Below are 15,244 nucleotides of genomic sequence, written 5' to 3' on the forward strand. Positions count from 1 at the left end.
GCACAAGAGGCGAGAGCCTGTCCCACCCTGCTTGTTGATGTAGTACATCGCAACTTGATTGTCTGTGCATAGCTCGAAGACTTGAGGAAAGAGAAGATGTTGGAAGGCCTTGAGGGCATAAAACATCGCTCTGAGTTCCAGGAAATTGATGTGATGCTTCATTTCCTGGGCTGTCCAAAGTTCTTGAGTTTGGAATTCGTTCAAATGAGCTCCCCAGGCATAAGGGAGGCGTCGGTGGTGATGACAAGTTGATGAGGAGGTAGATGGAACAGAAGACCTCTGGAGAGATTTGAGGACATCAACCACCATTGTAGAGACTGACGAAGAGATGATGTCACAAATATGTGTCGTGAGCAAGGATCCGTCGCTTGGGACCACTGGGTAGCTAGGGTCCATTGAGGAGTGCGCAGGTGAAGACGTGCGAAGGGTGTGACATGAACTGTGGAGGCCATGTGACCCAAGAGTATCATCATTTGCTTGGCAGAGATGGAACGTTGTGGAAGCACCTGCTGACATAGAGATTGAAGAGTTTGAAGAAGGTTGGACGGCAGGAACGCTCTCATGAGGACTGTGTCCAGCACCGCTCCAATGAATTGAAGTCTCTGAGTGGGGATGAGATGAGATTTGGGTAGATTGATCTCGAACCCCAAAAGTTGCAGAAACAGGATGGTTTGGTTGGTGGCCAGGAGTACTGTCTGAGATGAATTGGCCTTGATTAACCAGTCGTCCAGGTAAGGAAAGACCTGAAGGTGGTGAGAGCGTAGAAAGGCAGCCACCACAATCAGACATTTGGTGAACACTCTTGGAGAGGAGGCAAAACCGAAGGGCAGCACCTTGTATTGGTAATGACAGTGATTGATCATGAAGCGGAGGTACTGTCTGGAGGCCAGATTGACCGGTATGTGAGTATATGCCTCTTTGAGATCGAGGGAGCATAGCCAGTCGCCTTGATTGAGAAGAGGGTAAAGAGTGGCCAGAGAAAGCATCCTGAATTTCTCTTTGACCAAGCATTTGTTGAGATCGCGAAGATCTAGGATGGGTCTGAGATCTCCTGTTTTTTTTGGGGACCAGAAAATAACGGGAGTAGAATCCCTGCCCCTTTTGATCTAGAGGAACCTCCTCTATGGCGTTCAGAAGGAGGAGGGATTGAACCTCTTGAAGAAGGAAGGAAGACTGAGGAGTGTTCAAAGCAGACTCTCTTGGCAGACTTTGGGAAGGAAGAGTCTGAAAGTTGAGAGAGTAGCCGTGGCGGATGATGTTGAGGACCCACTGATCCGAGGTGATGATTTCCCAATGGCTGATGTAAAAAGCAAGACGTCCTCCTATGGGTCGTGGAAGATGGGCAGATGGTAGAACACTGGCTATAACCTGGAGAACCAAGTCAAAAGGGTTGGGTAGACTTTTGTGGTGGAGGAAGCTTGACCTGTTGCTGCTGTGCTGGCCTAGGAGTTTGCCGTTGTTGTTGGCGCTGACGTCTAGGCTGTTGAGGAGCCGGTGGTAAAGGACGAGCCACATAGCAGCGTTGGTAGGCCGATTGCTGCCTAAAAGGCCTGGTAGGTGGGGTATTCTTTTTAGTTTTAAGGAGAGTATCCCACCGAGTCTCATGAGCAGAGAGTTTTTGTGTAGTGGAGTCCATGGATTCTCCAAAAAGCTCATCGCCTAAGCAAGGCACATTGGCAAGTCGATCTTGATGGTTGACATCTAGTTCTGAAACTCTGAGCCATGCCAGATGACGCATGGCAACCGACACGGCCGTGGCTCGAGAGGTCAGTTCAAATGTGTCGTAGATCGACCGGACCATGAATTTGCGAAATTGTAGGAGAGATGAAGAAGTTTGGCGAAACGCAGATCTCTTGCGGTCAGGGAGGTACTTTTCATAAGCAGTCAGATTTTGAATGAGCTGCTTTAGATAAAATGAAAAATGAAAAGCATAATTCCCTGACCTGTTAGCCAACATCGCATTCTGATACAACCTCTTGCCAAATTTATCCATGGCCTTACCTTCTCTGCCAGGAGGGACTGAGGCGTACACACTAGCTCCTGTGGATTTTTTTAATGTGGATTCCACCAAGAGAGACTCATGTGTAAGTTGTGGTTTGTCAAAACCAGGAATGGGGATGACTTTATATAAGGAGTCCAGTTTACGAGGGGCTCCTGGGATGGTTAAAGGCGTCTCCAGTTTCTTGTAAAAAGTCTCTCTCAAGATATCATGGAGAGGCAATTTCAGAAATTCCCTTGGAGGCTGGTCAAAATCCAGTGCATCAAGGAACGCTTTGGATTTTTTGGACTCAGCCTCCAAGGGAATAGAGAGAGATTCACACATCTCTTTCAGAAATGAGGTGAAAGAGGTTGCATCTGGTTTAGAGGATGGATCTAAAGCAGGATCCTCGACACCAGATGAACACTCCCACTCAGAGAGAAGAGGCTCTTCGGAGTCACCCCACAGATCAGGATCCCTAACTTGGAAGCTGCGGTCCCGGGACTCCGGTGTGGAGGGTTCCAGGTATCGGGTTTTGTGTGTCGACTTACCCGACCTCTGAGAAACGGTACCGGGAGATGTTAAGGGCTGTATCGGTGCCGAAGTTTGCACAGCCTGGTGGAGAGATCTCGGTTCCGGTGCCAGGATCGGCATGGAGACCGAGGAAGCAGAATGTACCGGTACCGACAAAGTGGATGCGGACAATAGAGGCTGCTCCACTGTTGGTACCGGTGGCTCAGACCGGACCGGGACTGGAAGGCTCGGTGTCAACAAGGCAGGAAGGAGCTGTTGTAACTGCTCCTTAAGTTGTACCCGCAGGACGGCAGCAATCCGCTCGTCCAGCGAAGGCACCGGTACCGCTTTTTTCTTCTGCGGTACCTGCGGTGCCGCTCTACGCCCCGAGGATGAGGAACCCGAGGTCGAGGGGCTCACCTCAACCGGGGCGGAGCGCTTCCGCGGGCGCCTCGAGGTCGGCAGGACTGGGCTCGCTGCTACTGAGACCGGAGGACGCTCCAGCGGGGAAGGCTTCTTAGCCGGCTTACCTGAAGGGTGCGACGCCGGCGCATTGTCGACGAGGTGGGTGCCAACTGAGACGGGGCCGATGTCGGTGCCGGTGCCGTAGAATCAGACATATCGGCACCAAATAATAACCGTTGTTGGATTTGACGGTTTTTCAAAGTTCTCTTTTTTAAAGTGGCACAGCGGGTGCAGGGGGACGCCCGATGGTCTGGACCCAGACACTGTAAGCACCAGTTGTGCGGGTCGGTGAGAGAAATGGGCCGTGCACACCGCTGGCACTTCTTAAACCCGGGTTGGGGGGGCATGAACGTGAAGACAGCTTCTGCCAAATCGAAGGCCGAGGCCTCGATGGTGGCAACAGGCCTCGCCGGGGCGAACCCGAAAGAAATATAAAAACAATGTTGTTTTTTTTTTTTTGTTTTTTTAAAAGAAAAGAAAATGAAGGAAATATTATTCCCTCAGAGGTTTACGCGAACGGGAAGGCGATACCAGAAAAAACTTTCAACAGCCGTTGAAAGAGACACGTCTTCTTAGCTCCGCAGAAACTAAGAAACTGGGGGCCGCGCACCTCCTTCGGGCGGGAAGGCACTCACGCGTGCCCGGTGCGGCCTACTAGAACTTTCCAAGTTCTTAGAGTGCAATCACTCTAAAATTGTCCGTTCCAGGGGCTCCGTCGGTGCCGTCACCCATCAGTCAAGAATATGCTGCCTGCTTGTCCTGGGATAAAGACTTTTGTTTTCTCTGTGTTTAGTTTTAGTTTGAAGAAGTTTTCAATTTCTATCGTATTTCTATCATTGTATTTGAGAGGTTATCTATTTAAGGGGATTAGGATGGATAATTTCCCCATACCGCCCCACCCAGCTTTTTCATGCCACCCGGCTGGAAAAAATTTCTGGGGAGAACACTGCATTATAGGTGGAAATAAGAAAGAGGACGCTAACTCTGTATTGTAACATCTTTACAAAAGCACAAGTATTGATTATGGTTTAATAATGTATTGATTACGGTTTAATAATCCTTATATTGAAACCATCCCAGGAAATACAAACTCTGTATTGTAACACCATTACAAAGCTCATGTATACCGCTCTGAATTGACTCCCCCCCCCCCAGTCATTCGCAGCAGTAAAGAAGCTTCAATAACCAATGTAAAGGAAAGCCGGAATAAAGTACTTAATGAACAAGGAGCAAAATGTTGTTCACGTGGTAAGCGCTTTCTCTTCAAAGCATTGAGACATGACCATGTGTCACCACTTCTCATTTAGGACACTGGTCTTTGGCCAAAGGGCCGCCGCGTGAGCGGACTGCTGGGCACGATGGACCATGGGTCTGACCCAGCAGCGGCAATTCTTATGTTCTTATATCGTCTGCGTATATATAGTGTTTTAAGTTTAATTTTTGTAGTAGATGACCTAAGGAGGCGAGGTAGATGTTGAATAATGTGGGTGATAGAGGGGAGCCTTGGGGCACCCCGATGGGTTTTTCCATGGGTTGCAGTAATTTCCATTGCTGGTTACTGGGTAGGATCTGTTTGCTAGGAATTCTTGGAACCATTTCATTACCTTTCCTGAGATTCCTATTGCGTCAATGCATAGTAGCATGATTTCGTGGTCTACTAGGTCGAACACACTGCTGAGGTCAAGTTGCAGAATCAATGCGCTTTTGCCTTTGCTGAAAAGATCATAGAGGTGGTTTAGTATGGAAGGTATGACTGTTTCTGTGCTGTATCCTTTCCTGAAGCCTGATTGGTGTTCACTGAGGGTGTTCAATTTGTCTAGGTAGTCTGTTAGTTGAAAGTTGACCAATCCTTCCTGTAGTTTTGTGAAAAGGGGAATGCTTGCTATAGGTCTGTAATTGGTTGTTAGTGTTGTGAGGTTTTTTGATCTTTGGGTATCGGAGTAATTAGTATGTGTCCCATATCCTTGTTTAAGGTTCCGTTTGTAAGGGAAGTTGTTAACCACATGAATAGTTCCATTTTGAAGTTAGGGGGGGGGCAACTGTCATGATTTTAGGGGAGCATTCATCGAGAAGGCAGTTAGATTTGGAGTAGTTGTTGAATAAACTTAGGAACTGGTGCCAGTTTGGGAATTCGAAGTGATCCCAATTCATGTCTGCTCTGGGAACCTGATCATGGGGTTCAAGGTATTGAAGAGTATTGGTTGTGGGTGTGGGTAGAGTAGTTCTTAGGTCAGTGATTTTATTTTTAAAAAAGTTAGCTAGAGTTTGAGCGGATGGAATGCTCTCATTGTCCTTTTTCAGGGTTTGTGTTATGTCTGTTAACGTTTTTACTAGTTTGAATAATTCTTTACTGTTTATTTTTGTTGAACCAATTTTTTGTGCGTAGTGCTTTGTGCGTTTTTCTTTGATCAAATTTTTGTATATTTTCATTTTTTGTTTCCAGTTTGTCTTATCTATTTTTTTGTTTGTTTTTTGACAGATTCTTTCCAATTTTCTTAGTTCCTGTTTGTTGGTTAGTAGCTCTGAGTCGAACCATTCGTTTGGTGGTCTATCTTTCTTTTTGTATGTTTGGTATGGAGCTATTTGGTCTAAGAGGTCTTTACTGAACTTTTCCCATTTTTTTGGGAATTCCTGTATTTCGTTGATTGTGGGACGTAGCTCATAGTGAGCCCAGAATTCTGTTGGGTTTATGATACCACGACTGGTTATTGTTTTTGTGTTTTTACTTTTGTATTTCGGTTGAGAGCTCTTTTTTTGCCAGTGTAGGTTGAAATTGCCTACACTTGGATCATAGGATGAAGTTAAGAGGTGATAGGCTCCAGCGTAATCTGAGGAAATACTTTTTTAAAGAAATGGTGGTAGATACGTAGAACAGTCTCCCGGAATAGGTGGTGGAGACAGAGACTGTGTCTGAATTCAAAAGGGCCTGGGATAGGCACATGGGATCTCTCGGAGAGAGAAAGAGAAAGAGAAAGAGATAAATGCGCCACAGCCTCTAGGAAAGCAAACAGAATGCTGGGTATCATTAAGAAGGGTATTACGACCAGGACGAAGGAAGTCATCATGCCGCTGTATCGTGCAATGGTACGGCCGCATCTGGAGTACTGTGTCCAGTACTGGTCGCCGTACCTCAAGAAAGACATGGCGGTACTTGAGGGAGTACAAAGAAGAGCAACCAAACTGATAAAGGGAATGGAAAATCTCCCATATTCTGACAGATTGAAGCAGTTGGGACTTTTCTCCCTGGAAAAGCGAAGACTTAGAGGAGACATGATAGAAACCTTCAAGATCCTGAAGGGCATAGAAAAAGTAGACAGGGACAGATTTTTTAAATTAAGGGGCACCACAAGTACAAGGGGGCACTTGGAGAAATTGAAAGGGGACAGGTTTAGAACAAACGCTAGGAAGTTCTTCTTCACTCAGAGGGTAGTGGACACATGGAACGCGCTTCCAGAGGCTGTTGTAGACAAGAAAACATTAAATGGTTTCAAAGAAGGTTTGGATAGATTCCTAGAAGAAAAAGGGATTGGGGGTATAGATAGGTATAGACCATTGTTCAGGCAATGGGCCTGATGGGCCGCCGCGGGAGCGGACCGCTGAGCAGGATGGACCTATGGTCTGCCTCAGCGGAGGCAACTTCTTATGTTCTTATGTTACTGTGGATGGGCAGACTATCTGCCATCATGTTTCTATGTAATATTTAGCTTGCTTCCACGCTTTTCTGATAACCCCCTTGGGGTACCCCCCTTATAGAAACTTATTATACATGATCCCTGCTTGTTGTTGGAACTCATAATCGTCCGAACGTAACCTTCTTATTTTCATAAATTGACTAATTGGAATTCTATCTCGCAGTAACTTCAGAAGAGAACTCTGGTAATGAAATAACGTGTTCCTATCTGAGGGTTTATGAATGTTTCCTCCATTTTGATGTACACTTATGCTTAAAAAAGGTATGTTTGCATTATCAGTGTGGAAAACAAATCTGATATTAGGATCGCTGATGTTTAACTCTTGCATAAATAACTGTAATTGATCATATGTACCTTTCCAAATAAAGAACACATCATCTATAAAACGTTTCTACACCATGACATGAGAAAAGTGTCAAGATGTGAAAACCCATTTCTCCTCATTTAGAGGCAGGCAATAGATGGGGCTACTGTTGCCCCCATTGCCACCCCTTTTATTTGTAAGTAATATTTATCTTCAAACATAAAGTAATTATGAAATATGACAAACTCCAGTAGTATTATCAAAAATACATTAAACCCAATCTATGTACTGCACATACTGCTGTATTAAATCTGCTGACTATTGAGGTTCGTATATAACGAAGAAACATCCACTGTTACCAAAATGGCCTTCAGCTTCAGTTTGAGTTTCATGTAACATATTCAAAAAATGGAAAGAGTCCTTTACATAAGATTTAGCCTGCTGGATAATCCTCTAATGTGATTGTCAACATATTGTGATAAAGGTTTCAGAAGTGAACCAATCCCAGTTACTATGGGACGACCTGGGGGATGATTAACAAACTTATGAATCTTAGCTATGAAGTACATATATGGGGTCCTCAGATGGGACTGTATCAAGCACGTATATCCTTTGTGTATAATCGTTCCCTCATATTTGGCAACCGCTAACACATTTTCTACCTTACGTTGTAAATTTATATTGGTGTCAGCTGACAAACTCATATAATATTGAGTATTTAATTGAAGCAACATTTCCTGGTGATAATCCTGGTAATCTTGAATAACAATCCCACCCCCTTTGTGAATAATAATTGTAGTATCTAATTGTAACTGTTGAATCAATTGTTGTTGTCTTGTTAAATTTAAATAAATTTTTGTCTTCTGCTGTTCCACTTATTCTAATTCAAACAAGACAATTAATTAAAACGCTGCCAGACGGATCAAGGGGACCCTGAGGTATGTTTATGTTTATTAAGAATTTGATATACCGCGCACGCATTTTACTGACCTAAGCGGTTTACAATGTAACAATTAAATACAGAAAGGAACTCCATAGAACATATTCAGATAGGAGGTATTCACTTCTTAGATCTATACGTCATACCTTTTAAAATTTCTTCTCCAGTGTTCTCCAAAAAAAGATTTCAACCTTAAGATCCTGAAAAACTAAAACAGCTGAGTCCACATCTCAAAACCATCATACGCCATTGCAGAGACAAAAGACAATCCTTTAATGAGGATGTCTTCTTCCGCTTTTGATAGCGAGCGAGATTACAAATTAAACACTCCACTTTTCATTTCCGATTGCTTTTCTTGATTTTGATGGATTTGCTGATTTCGCCTGATTTCAAAACTGTTGACTTCCCGATAACTGAGCAACCAATGTATTTGTCCCTTCTTGTCAGATGATTTTTCCAACTCCATCTTCAGTGGAAGATTCATTAGATGAAATGTTAAACAATACTTTTTTACCAGTTTGTCGACTCTTCTTTACTCTTACCTCTTTGTTCATCCAAGGGTACACATATCCCTTCGTATAATTGTATTCATCTTGTTGATATTTTTTAACCTTGAGTAATCGTTGTTCCTGCTTGTATTTATCCATCAAATCATCATGTTCCACTAGATGGATCTGCTCCTCTTCACTCTGTTTCAATACAGCTAGTACGTAAGTATGGAAGTTCTTCTTCACCCAGAGTGGTGAAAACATGAACGCTCTTCCAGAGTCTGTCATAGGGGAAAACACCCTCCAGGGATTCAAGACAAGGTTAGACAAGTTCCTGCTGAACAATGACGTATGCTGGTAGGGCTAGTCTCAGTTAGGGCACTGGTCTTTGACCAGAGGGCCGCTGCGTGAGCGGACTGCCAGGCATGATGGACCACTGGTCTGACCTAGTAGCGGCAATTCTTATGTTTGTCCAGTAATTATTTCTGATTAGATGATGCGGTATACAAACCTAAGGATTAGATTAGATTAGATTATCCTCGATTTTGGGGGCGAGGGTATCCATTGTAAGGAACAATAAGATCTAAAGAACAGTGTGTAATAGTTTCATTCCAACTCTTCACATAATTTAAATTGCCCATGAAATGAGGTTCTTTATGAATACGTATGCCTCTCGGTACTCTTTGAGCATGGCAGTATTCAATTAATGTAGCTGAATATAACTGAGCCCTGATAAGAGCTTTATGGCAGATGTGAACTTCGTCCCAGCTACTGATACTCTGTGACTGATTATCTCTGTGACTGAATCTTTTTCCTGCTAGCATGGTGGATATACGATCCTCAGAGAGTCCTGATTTAGTAGCCCAGCCAGGTGTTGCCATATCTCCTTCAGTAATGTTGCTAAAATTTGCCCCTTCCTCTCTGAGCACACTAATCTAATCTTCTATTTCTGCATCGCTCATACCTAGGTAGGCTCAAGGCGACTTATAGAGAGGGACGAGGATGGAGGAGGGAGAGGGAGAAGAGAAGAGGAGGGTAGGAGGGGGGAAGGGAAGGGAAGGATACAGGTGATTAAGTGTCAAATAGCTGAGTTTTCAATTTCTTCCGGAATATGGTGTGGTTAAGTTTCGTTCTGATCGCTTCAGTACGGTCATTCCAAGTTTTTACACCAAGAAAGGTGAGCAAGGAGTGGAAAACACGTTTGTATTGAAGATTTTTTTGTGGAGGGGAGATTTAGAAGTATTCTGCTGAAGGTTCTGCGGGAGGTAGATCATACTTTGGAGAAGAGTTAGACGAGAGGAGCTGCAGAGTTTCCATAAAGTATACGGTGAATGATGCATGAAGTTTTGAAGGTTTTTCGTGATGGGTTGGGTAGCCGGTGCAGTTGCCTGGTGAAGGCTGTAATCGAGTCGTATTTTCTCAGGTTGAAGATTAATCTGACAGCTGTGTTTTGGATGAGTTGCATTTTGTGGATTAAAGCGGTGTTGAGTCCTATGTAGATGGAGTTGCAGTAGTTTAGTTGTGATAGTATCATCAGTTGTACAATTAGGGCGAAGTGGTGCTGGTGAAAGTATGGTCTGATTAATCTTAGTTGTCTCAAGGTGTAGAGGGATTTCTTTCGGAGACTGGAGACTTTTGGTTCCATGGTAAGTGTGGAGTCAAGTATGCAACCCAGGATTTTGGATGATTCTTCTACAGGGAGGGTCTTGCCCGATTGAAGAGCGATGCTTGTTGCTGCCTTCTGTTGGGGAGTGTAACTTCACGCTTAGATTACTGCAATCTATTTCTAACTGGTCTCTTGCAGTGCCGCCTCTCCCCCCTGCAATCTGTGCAAAACTCTGCTGCACAACACATCTTCTACCAACCTCACTACTCATGTCACCCCTCTCCTTAAATCACTTCACTGGCTCCCTATTTGCCTTTGCATACAGTTCAAGATCCTATTGTTGACCTACAAGTGTGTTAATTCTACAGCCCCTCAATATCTCTCCTCTCTTATCTCTCCTTATATATCTCCCGGAGAACTCTCCTTATACACCTCCCGGAGAACTCCATTCCTCAGATAAGCTGCTCTTAGCTGTACCCTTCTCCTCCATTGCCAATTCCAGAATTTGTTCCTTTCATCTAGCTGCACCCTATGCCTGGAATAAATTACTCAAGTTTGTCTGCCTAGCCCCTTCCCTTGTTTAAAATCAGACTGAAAATCCACCTTTTTGACATAGCCTTCAGTCCATAACCAGCAGATTAACCGTTCCCCTTAACTGTATCCATGACATCCTGTTTGTCTGTCTTGTCTGTTTAGATTGTAAGTTCTTTCGAGCAGGGACTATGTTCTTTGTGGCTCTGTACAGTGCTGCGTATGTCTGGTAGTGCTATAGAAATATTTCATAGTACTAGTAGTACACTAAAATCTGTAAGAAGAGAGGTGTGGATTCTAGGATTAAGCAATAGCGAAAGGAAAGAGGGCAGATAAAATTCTGGTCTAAAAGATATAGGGCTAGAATCAGACTCCCGGACACGGATCGGATCCGATCGATCCGTGCCCTTTGTGAATCTAGCCCATAGTTTCTGTTCTAATCTCTTCTATAACATGGCTTCTGCAAGAGAAGATCGTGCCTAACGAACGTATTGCACTTCTTCGAAGGAATTAACAAACAAATGGACAAAGGAGACCCCATTGACATCATATACTTGGATTTCCAAAAAGCCTTTGACAAGGTACCCCATGGACGCCTACTACGGAAACTGAAGAGCCATGGGGTGGAAGGAGACATACATAGATGGATCAAAAATTGGTTGGTGGGAAGAAAGCAGAGGGTAGGAGTGAAGGGCCACTACTCAGACTGGAGAAGGGTCACGAGTGGAGTTCCACAGGGGTCAGTGCTCGGACCGCTGCTGTTCAATGTATTTATAAATGATCTAGAAACAGGGACGAAGTGCAAAGTTGTAAAATTTGCAGATGACACCAAACTATTTAGTGGAGTTAGGACTAAAGAGGACTACAAAGGGACCTGAACAAACTGGGAGAGTGGGCGAATAAAGGGCAGATGGACTTTAACGTGGAGAAATGTAAAGTCTTGCATGTAGGAAACAGAAACTCGATGTACAGCTATATGATGGGAGGGCTGGTAATGGGTGAAAGTAGCCTAGAGAGGGACTTAGGGGTACTGGTGGACAAAACAATGAAGCCATCGGCACAGTGCGCAGCAGCCTCTAAGAAGGCGAATACAATGCTAGGTATAATCAAGAGAGGTATTACAACTAGAACGAAATAAGTTATCCTGCCGTTGTATCGGGCGATGGTGCGCCCGCATCTGGAGTACTGTGTCCAATATTGGTCGCCGTACCTTAAGAAAGATATGGCAATACTCGAGAGGATACAAAAAAGAGCGACGAGATTGATAAAAAATATGTAAAACCTTTCTTATGCTGAAAGACTAGAGAAACTGTGGCTCTTTTCTCTAGAGAAGTGGAGGCTTAGAGGGGACATGATATCTATCTAGAGACTTACAAGATCATGAAGGGCATAGAGAAAGTGGAGAGGAACAGATTCTTCAAATTTTCAAAAACTACAAAAACAAGAGTGCATTCAGAAAAGTTAAGAGGGGATAGATTCAGAACCAATGCTAGGAAGTTCTACTTCACTCAAAGGGTGGTGGACACCTTGAACGCGCTTTTAGAGGGTGTGATAGGTCAGAGTATGGTATTGCGGTTCAAGAAGGGATTAGATGATTTCCTGAAGGAAAAGGGGATAGAGGGTTATAGATAGAGGATTACTGCACAGGTCCTGGACCTGTTGGGCCGCCGAGTGAGCGGACTCAGGTCTGACCCAGCAGAGGCCTTGCTTATGTTCTTATGTTCCTTCCCGCCACGAACTTCCAGGTCTTGGCGACCTTGACGTCACTTCCAATGCGTGGCACCTGGAAGTGACCTATGCGGTCGCAAGGAGCATGTTGGCGTCGATGAACAACTAGAGGGAAACGCACGTGGCGAAGGGATGAGTGGTCAGAGGCGGAGCCTGGCGCTCCCACCATCATGGCGCCCGGAGCAGACCACTCCCCCCTCCTCCCTTACTAAGCTACTGAATACACTGTAGGAGAGAGAGAGAGCGTGGCTGCGTTGGCCCAGGAAGAGACCAACATGCTGGGCTGACACCCAGGCTGAAATAAGCTGCCCAGTCCGCCTCGGTCCCATCACGCTCTGGGGGAGGGCGTGGTCAAGTGCCTCTCTAGCGCCGCCTCCTTCGCCAGCCAATAGGGAGTGCTTGATGGGAGCTCCCATACTGCACCGGCCACAGGAGGGGAGGGGCGCACAGGAACGCAACCGTTGCTGTGCGCATGCGCTTCTGTTCACGCCAGACGCTCCCTTCTCTCCGGGCACTACGTTTCCCGAAAGGCCGCGCGAGCGGATGTGACGTTCACACAGCGCACGGCCGGCCGTGGCAGGTGCAGCCGAGCGAGACGGCAAGAAGGGGCGACGTGAGTTCGGGAACCATAGTAACCAACCTGCCTCCCCTCCCCCCCCCTTCGAGCTCCCGAGACCATTTCACCCTTTCTCAGCTCCACAGCTTCACCCCTCCCCCACGCAGTAGCGCTCTTCACCTTTGCCCTCCCTATTCCCCTCCCCTAAGCACTCCCCCCTCCCCCAGCAGCCCCTCACTCCCTCCCCCCTTTCTCCCCTTTCCACTCACCCCCAGAAGTGCTTCCTCCTTGCACCTTTCCTGTACTATTTACACTCACTCCCCCTTTCCCCTCACTCCCCTTTCCACTCCCCCCCAGAAGCGCTTCCTCCTTGCACCTTTCCTGTACTATTTACACTCACTCCCCCTTTCCCCTCACTCCCATGTGCACTCATCCCCCCAGCAGCCCTCACTCCCTTCCCCTTTTCTCCCCTTTCCACTCACCCCCAGAAGTGCTTCCTCCTTGCACCTTTCCTGTACTACTATTTACTCTCACTTCCCCCTTTCCCCTCACTCCCCTTTGCAGTCACCCCCCCCAGCAGCCCCTCACTCCCTCCCCCTTTTCTCCCCTTTCCACTCACCCCCAGAAGCGCTTCCTCCTTGCACCTTTCCTGTACTACTATTTACACTCACTCCCCTCTTTCCCCTCAGTTCCCTTTCCACTCACCCTCAGAAGTGCTTCCTTGCACCTTTCCTGTACTACTATTTACACTCACTCCCCCTTTCCCCTCACTCCCCTTTGCACTCAGCCCCCCCAGCAGCCCCTCCCTCCCCTTTTTCTCCCCTTTCCACTCACCCCCAGAAGTGCTTCTTCCTTGCACCTTTCCTGTACTACTATTTACACTCTCCAGCTCCTCCACCCTTTTCCCTCACTACCCCCTTTCCCCTCCCTCCTCTTTGCACTCACCCCCCAGAAGTATTTCTTCTTTGTACTTTCCCTCTGCTCTCTCTAGCTCCTTTCCCCCTTTTCCCCTCCTCCCCAGCAGCCCCTCACTCCCTCCCCCTACTCCTCTTCTCCCTTTTGCTCTCACACTCCCAGCAGCGCTTCCTCTTTGCACCTTCCCTCTGCACTCCCTAGCTCCTTCTTCACCCATTCACCTCCTCCCCAGCAGCCCCAAACTCCCTCCCCGTCCTCTTCTTCTCCCCTGTGCACTCACACTCCCAGCAGGGCTTCCTCTTTGCATCTTCCCTCTGCACTCCCCATCTTCTTCTCCCCCCATTCCCCTCCTCCCCAGCAGCCCCTCGCTCCTTTCTCCTCCTCCTCCTCATTTCCCCTTTGCTCTCACACTCCCAGCAGCGCTTCCTCTTTGCAGCTTCCCTCTGCACTCCCCATCCCCTTCTCCCTCTGCACTCTCCCTCACATACTCAGTCCTTCCCTTACTCTGCTCAATGGTGTCTTAGAGTAATAGAGCCACCAGTGGAACTGGGAGAAAGGCTTGTAAAAAGAGTGTGCTGCTTTGTTCTTTGACACTTGGCATCTGCATTTAACACTCTTACATAGCGCATGCAGGCCTCAGTAAACATCTGCTCAGACCCTGCTAAATTTTCTCTCTCTCTCTCTCTCTGTGGAGATTAAAGCTTTTTCTCTCTATGAAAGGCGCTTTCGAACTGCAACCACTTGCAACTCTTCTTTACCTATTTGCACTGTGGAAAAGGCTTGTAAAGGGAGTGTGGGGTTCTTTTTTTTTCTCTCTACTTGTGCTTTTACTTGCAACCACTTTGCCTTCTCCAGAAATAATCTCTCTGGTACTCCTCCTCTTCTTTAGGTCTTGAACACCTTCTACCATGGCTGTCATCGAAGGGGTTGGAGATGAAGTGACTGTTCTCTTTGCTTTGATATTCTGTGTGCTGCTGTTGACTCTTGCTTGGTTCTCCACGCATAGCTCAGAGTGGGGGACTGCACCCTCTCCTGCCAGCCTGACGAGCGATGGACCCGTGCAAAATAGCCCCCAGCCTGCTGCAGAGTTAGTGCTGCAGGAGGACACAACAGGGTCCGACGTGGACACTTTTTCTGCAGGCCTCAGGCACAGAGGAGCTCCAGCAAGCCCAGAAAACGAGGACAGTTCGTCAGGAAATCATCCTTCTGAGATCCTTCCCGCCACCCCGGACTCCACTGCTCCCGGTTCAGCAGAAACAATAGTCCTGCGTTTGAAATTCCTAAATGACACTGAGAGATTAATCCGAGTCAGGCTGGAGGACACCATCAATGCCTTAAAAAGGTGAGAGTCTCAGACAGGCTGCTGGTACTGCGTCTTTGGATACGCCTGTCCTTTATTTTAGCCTTTTTTCAAGCTTTCATGCATAGGTTCAGAGTCAGCAAGGTAAATGTTAAATCCATGGGGCAGAAATTCAACCAGAAGTGGCAAGTTGTTTTTAGTTGGCACCAGTGTTCTCCCCAGAAATTC

General features: G+C 46.4%; 1 protein-coding gene across 3 annotated transcripts in view; it reads left to right on the plus strand.

Annotated features, from left to right (window-relative positions):
* Positions 1 to 12,809: 12,809 nt before the first annotated feature.
* TMUB1 (transmembrane and ubiquitin like domain containing 1) overlaps positions 12,810 to 15,244 on the plus strand; it is a 36,881-nt gene continuing 34,446 nt past the window's right edge. The window contains exons 1-2 of one of the 3 annotated variants that reach the window (XM_033934615.1): positions 12,810 to 12,858; positions 14,606 to 15,058. In XM_033934615.1, the coding sequence (XP_033790506.1) occupies positions 14,625 to 15,058 (434 nt within the window). In that variant the 5' untranslated portion in view covers positions 12,810 to 12,858; positions 14,606 to 14,624. Of the gene's footprint in view, positions 12,859 to 14,173; positions 14,356 to 14,605; positions 15,059 to 15,244 lie in introns of those variants that run through there. The other 2 variants (XM_033934617.1, XM_033934616.1) reach the window with 2 other exon arrangements.

This window comes from Geotrypetes seraphini, chromosome 2, assembly GCF_902459505.1.
Source record: "Geotrypetes seraphini chromosome 2, aGeoSer1.1, whole genome shotgun sequence".
Lineage (NCBI taxonomy): Eukaryota > Metazoa > Chordata > Amphibia > Gymnophiona > Dermophiidae > Geotrypetes > Geotrypetes seraphini.